Source organism: Typopeltis vanoorti, chromosome 15 (assembly GCF_054136105.1).
Source record: "Typopeltis vanoorti isolate ZY-2024b chromosome 15, IOZ_Tvanoo_1.0, whole genome shotgun sequence".
Taxonomy (NCBI): domain Eukaryota; kingdom Metazoa; phylum Arthropoda; class Arachnida; order Uropygi; family Thelyphonidae; genus Typopeltis; species Typopeltis vanoorti.
Window position 1 is genome coordinate 1,364,509 of NC_143563.1, and position 6,330 is coordinate 1,370,838.

Consider the following 6,330-nt stretch of genomic DNA (forward strand, 5'->3'; position numbering starts at 1 on the left):
TTCCCTCTGCCTATTTTGGAAAGTAGCCAAATGAAACGTGGCAGTAAAGAAATTTGATTGCTGTTGACACTGACGAAATTACGATGCCTGTAGAAAATAGAGAACAATTCTGTTGGGCATTTCGACATCCACTTGAAGAGTGACGTGTGCAAAACTCAATGTAGTTGCTTCACAATGCGAAAAGAATTTGTCTCAGAACCGCTGTGAATTGAAGCACACGATGAAAACGTGAAACTATACTTATTTGCCATTTGCGCGCAGAGAATAAATTTATAAAATATTCTCTCTCTCTCTCTCTCTCTCTCTCTCTCTCTCTCTCTCTCTTTCTAACAGCCAGAAACGGCTGGCTTCAAATAAGATTCATCCTTGAACCGCCCACCTAAAAAGAGCACACTTCACTAGGTTAGAGTCGGTGTTTTATTTTCCCAATAGATGGACAAAAGAAGTAACCGCACACCTTAATCCTTCTTAAGAATAATATGTACATACAGCAGACCGGTCGAGTTCTTAGTGGGATCATAAATAACTAATTACTGCGAAATACGAAAAATAAAGAAAAAAGGATAGTTAGGAAATGAAAAAAATATTTTTATTGTTTGAAAGAAAAACAAAACTTCATATAAAGATGTGATTTCCGACAACAATAATGCTACACAGGGTATAAGCATCAAAGGACTTTCTTGCAGAAGTAAATTGGAAATACAGCAGAGATCCTCCAAGTCCCGGGAACAGAGGTCCTCTTGGTCCTCTAAGAGGATCTGATCTGAAGCACTGGGGAATGATCGAGGATGAAGTCAGCTTGCTTCTCTCAAGACGGTGTTGTCTGCTATCCACTCAAGGAACTCTGTTACTCGAGTGTACACCCCAGGGTAACCGAGTTCGGCACATCTGAAACCAAAGGAAACGATCCCAAACAGAGTCCATCCACTGGGATCGTTCATCATCAGAGGACCGCCGGAGTCGCCCTGCGGAAAAAGAGAAATAAATAAAGATAATCAAAAATTAAAAATAAACAATAAAAACAGTCGCATCAAAACATGATCACACCGCAGAATATCATGCTGGCGTCTACGAGCGAAATCAAATCCTCAGGTCTGAGTAAGACACCCAACTGGAAGATACTCGAAGGAACTTTTGAATGAAGCAATTTAAGGGGACCATCACGATCTACCCTCTCTAGAGAGGAGCTGAATTGTAAGTTATGCTCCATCCCCTCCCCTAGAATTCGATGCAATGAAATAAGCCGTTTAACCCGCGGTTAGCTCAGAATTTTTCTCTTTCATGAAACACATCTCCTCATAAATTTAAAACATAAAAAGAAATCAATAATAAAGGGAAAAGTGAGTAAAAAGCAAGCGCATTAATTTTATAACTATCCAGACATAGTTGGAAACTCAAAGAAAATAACCAACAAACCATACAAGATATGAAAAAGAAAAAAATTCTAGTTTGTGTTTAAATTCCCGCAGTTCAGTTTCAACTTCACACAAAGCATCCGTCGTTCCTGTTATTGTGAAAAGCATCTGAAGAAGGCTTCCGGTTTGGTGCGTTACTCAAAATGCACGTCGAGAGGACCTAAATGCCGTTTTGCCACGTACCTGACAGGCGTCTTTCCCCCCTTCGGACAGCCCCGCACAGAGGAGGTCTTGTGTTATCCCTCGGGGAAACGTGGCCAAAGACAACTGGCTGTAAGTGTTATTGCAGTCTCGATTAGGAACCACTGGGATGCTCACTTCCTGTAGGACGTTGCTACTAGCGCCACCTGTAGAAAGACGATCAGATTTTACTGTGCGTGTGATACCAGCAGAAAATTATTCTGGTGAAATATGAAGGATATTTCCCTTTAAAAGGCAACAGAGTTTTGGGGGAGTAATGGTGGTGGGTCTTTTACTTTACTTCGGAGATTAAGGGGAAATTTTGATGTGCTATTTCAAGTCCTTTCTTTTTATTTCATGCGGGGGAGAAGGCACTTGTTTGAATTTCTACTTTAATCGACTGAGATATTTTTTAGATAATCCGCTTACCGAATGAAGTGTCGCCCCACCCTGTAATGGTGACAGAGCGACCATCGATGTCCATTGTCGACATCTCCAGGGTTGGCAGACACACGTGTCTTATCCTCTCGGTGAAAGGAGCTTCGTCTCTGAGACTGTTCACCGCGATGTCGAAGTAGTTTTGCCTGGCGGTGTATCGTTCGTGCAATTTTATGCTCTGTACGGCGTAGTCGGTGCCCTTTTGGCCCGTGTGGGCTCCCAAACGGACCACGAAGCCTGAAGAATTCCTAAAGGGGAGAAACAAGAGAACTCTATTACATCCCATTGATTTAGTGAATCAACGACAAAAAAAAAAAAGTTTACTGACCTGCTAGAAGTGCCTGGGAAGCAGTGGGCGGCGGTCAGAACGTACTTTGGGCTGATCAGAGTGGCTCCGCACTGGAAACGATTTCTGGTTCTTCCCACCCTCGTGAGGGCAGCCTGAAAAATGCATGAATGTAAGTGAACTCAGTTAGGGGAGAGTAATCAATGCAAAGAACGAGTAAAGTCAACCTGATGAGGCCCAATGTTAAATTTACTGTCGTGAAATGGTTAGTCGATGACGAAAGCCCGCGAGTGTGCTTGATGTGATAAGAATTGTTTATCTATTCAGGGATGTATTTTGTTTACAGACAAGCTTCTTCCACATGCGTTCAGCGGTCAATATAGAGAATCAGATTTCTTCAGTTTCAATCTCTATAAACATCAAATAATTTTCGTGCATGATCTCAGAGGTACTTACCATCCAGGGCCAGGAATAAGGGATTGCTTCTCTGCCACCCACTACTGCCGGTCCGGATGCAGCTCGAGCTGGAAAAAATAAACAATTAAAATTAATAGGAAACTGTGAATTTATTGGGAATCTTATAACAGGAAAGGAAACAAAACTCAAGGAGATTTCGGATGGCGATTTGAAACTAAGAAATGAAGTTACAGCTTGTCAAGAGAAATTCCTGAGTAGGAATCTAATGGTTGGAGTTTAAACTTGAAAGCCAATGGACTTGGTTGAAATTTCTGGATGGGATCGGAGAGGTTTTCTCTTGAATTTGGCTTGTAAGGGAGCATGCGCAGATGTGCCCATCAGAATACTCGAAGCTGGAGAAGAATCTGGTTTTTTTTTTGAATAACCTGCTAAAGAAATTCTCTTTCTTTGTTCCGTGGATTGAAACGCATTCCTCGATACCATTTGGAGACGTACAAACAGACTGCGGTGGTAGAGAAGTTGCGTATGGTTCCGATGGTCTTATTACTGCCAGCTCGTCTGTTTTCGAATCCGCCAACTGAACTTGAGTCAGGAGGCCAAACTAGTTTGAAATTTTTAAATTCACAATGTTAATTAATTTCTTTTTTTTTCTTCGCAACAAAAAACCATCCTAATGAACGACATTAAAGGTTTCCTGGTTTTTATCATAAAAATGAAAAATAAAGAAAAACTGCTTACCTTCTAACACGTCTCGATTTTTCAATGCCGACCCCCCCCCACTAACAGTTCTGATGAATCGAAGTCCATATCCTGCATAGACAGAAGAGTTGCGTCATTGAACGAGATGAAAATAAAATTTAATTTAATTTTCCCAAAATCAAAACAAAAAATTGCAAGAGCTGCGCGTCCATCCTGAAAGGAGGTCAAAACCACTTTTGAACATTTTTGGCATCAATGAATGGCGCAGTTGTCATTGGGAAGCAGATCATCTTCCTCAGGCTGCTTGAGAAGAGCAGGCTCAGAATTTCTTCAGACCACTGAAGAAAACATTGCTCTTCAACGGCTGTAGTAATGTAGGCATTTGAAGCAGATCAAAGTGCCTTCACTAATGAAGTTCTCACGCGAACTTCTTTAGGCTGAAGTTCGCGTGAGAACATAAAACAATGTCACTATCTATTCGGAGTTTACATTTATTCAAAAATTTAAAATTCGCGGTTTGCCAGACGTACAAGAATCAAAATAGATTTCGAGACCAAACGCACTTACATGAAAGAAGAAAATGCTTCCCACAAAAATAAGGTTGGAATTGTGAACATCATTAAAAAACGTTTTCTGGAGTTTCTTTAGTGATGACACGAGGCGCGTCTCATCCTCATTGTCCCTGGAGAGGAGACTCCGAAAGTCCCCTTTCACAAGCGGTAAAGGGCAACGAGGTTTCCTTCGAGGTTTTCTTTCGAGGTTTCACACTAAACCAACATCTCAACTGCACAACTGCCGAGTACAAAGTTTGTGGATGTGCACAAACACCGGAAAGAAACCTGAGGCCGTTTTAAAAGTGCTGAGCTTTCTTAGGTCCTTAACAGACAGCTTGCCTTTTCTTCTTGCTGAAATCACCCACTGCTGTTGATCGCCCAATAATTTCGAGTTTGAGATCTTCACCACCCTCGAGATGCGAGAACTTAAAACAGAATCTTCCATAAAAAAAAAAAAGAAAAAACCAGTAACCTCACCAACCGACATTCTGTAGCGGACGTTCTTCGAAGTGATCGCTGCAACTAACCTGTTTGCCTTTAACCTCGTGAATATTTGATGAGCAATCAGGAATTGGATCTTCTGTTGTTCTTCTGCCCGTTCTGAATCGCTTTGGAAACTCTCACAACAAGAAGAAGGAACTTCAACGATCTGCTTGTGGGGAGCTTCATTGTGCTGTTGGAGATGACCACACTGAAACCGTCGTTCTCGTCGCTTGCTTCGCATGGCATTCACAAACCGTTGCCTGCGAAAGCATTCCTGTTGTCGCGTGATTACAACACGAACGTCGTTGGTTTCTTCTTCCCCCAGTGAAGGGTGCGACAAACAAAAAGGAACTACAGTCAGAATGGTGGTGTCGTCGCTGCGTTGCTAAAATGTTTAAAAAAAAAAGTGGAAAGGGGCGCTGGTGTAGCATAATCGTAAACTAAAAAGCTATTGGCGCCCTTCATTGTAGTGTGTTCCAAGATTCAGCAAAGCCGAGACGTCATATTTGATGTGACATAACTAATCGACCACCATTTGCACTTTTTCCTGGCTGACTAAATTCTTAGATGTCTTCGGGAGTATTTCAGTGTTCTCTCTCTCTCTCTCTCTCTCTCTCTCTCTCTCTCTCTCTCTCTCTCTCTCTCTCTGCTATCACTCCTCATTCCCAAGACAAAGAAATTCCAAGCCATCTCCGCATTAAGACCACTAACTAGAGGAGCCATTTATTTCAGACTGCTGTAAATTGCTTTGGAGGGAAGAAACAAACAGTACCCTCAAGGAAAAAAGGTTTCCGGTTGCTTTGGAAATGTTTCCTTTTAGATAGAAGATGAGTTTCATCGCCCGATGTGAGAACCCCCCCACACACACACACACTCTTTATTGGAGGTCCGAAGCGGCTTTCTAGGGTGAATTTAAGTAGCAGAATGTCTGAATGTCTCTTTCGAATTATGGAGTGAGAAAATTTTGAGATTATTAAAAAAAAACAAAAAAACTCAGAACTAAAATATGCAGAAATGCACATTTATAAAGACACTTATTATTTTTAAATAAGGTTTGCATTTAGCGGGGAAGGGCACCCGACAGAAGAACAACAACTGAGAAACCGAGTGATCCCTGCTAGACATATCTAGCAGGGATCACATATCTTCATTTTGAATTCTATACATAACAACACCTTTATTTAAACCGATTATATATATATATATATATATAGAAGGGGGATCTCCCCCTCCCCCCCCTGGGCTGGTAAGCAGGTAAGCTAGTAAAACTAAGAACCTGCCATAAAAATGTTTCAAATTTCGGCTTATCTTTTTATATATGCAGAGTAGATTAAAAGTGTAAAGAATACAAATAGAAAGATTGTGCAAACTTCGGTATAAATCGTCCTTGTAGAGACTTCCCAGCGGTTGTTCCGAAAGCAGAACCGAGCGTAAGAGACCGAAATCCTTGGGATGCATGACGATGATGACGGTAATTTAATAATCAGAAAAACGAGTTTCAAGAACACGCGGAGATTTCTTTAAATGAAGAAAGACATTTTAGACAAGCAGATTGAGAGTCTTCAGGAAGATCTGCAATTCAAAATGGAAAATCCCTGGATGGCCGACGCGATCAAGTTCGGCGCCGAAACGAGCTGATTCTTTTGACGACAAAATCAAAAATACTTTTTCCTAAACGTTAAACAATGGACGAAGTTCAGAAGGTCAGTGCGTTAAAGTCAGAAATGACAATCTTTTATTCCCCCCCCCCTTCGAGCCCCAGCCTCAGTAGTTAAGGGAATTGCGAAAATGAAACACACTTTCGATTGTCTCTATGAATTAACGAGTTCTCTGTCGGCACTTCTACCCTTATTCATGC

General features: G+C 41.4%; 1 protein-coding gene across 1 annotated transcript; it reads right to left on the reverse strand.

Moving 5' to 3' along the window:
- Positions 1-794: 794 nt before the first annotated feature.
- On the reverse strand, positions 795-4,713 carry LOC150098299 (clotting factor B-like). The gene is made up of 6 exons (XM_090405123.1): positions 4,467-4,713; positions 2,776-2,843; positions 2,362-2,474; positions 2,025-2,281; positions 1,599-1,762; positions 795-965 (listed from the first exon to the last, which is right to left on the reverse strand). Exons 1-6 carry the CDS (start codon positions 4,711-4,713, stop codon positions 795-797), a joined length of 1,020 nt encoding a protein of 339 aa, XP_090261249.1.
- Between the last annotated feature and the right edge of the window lie 1,617 nt (positions 4,714-6,330).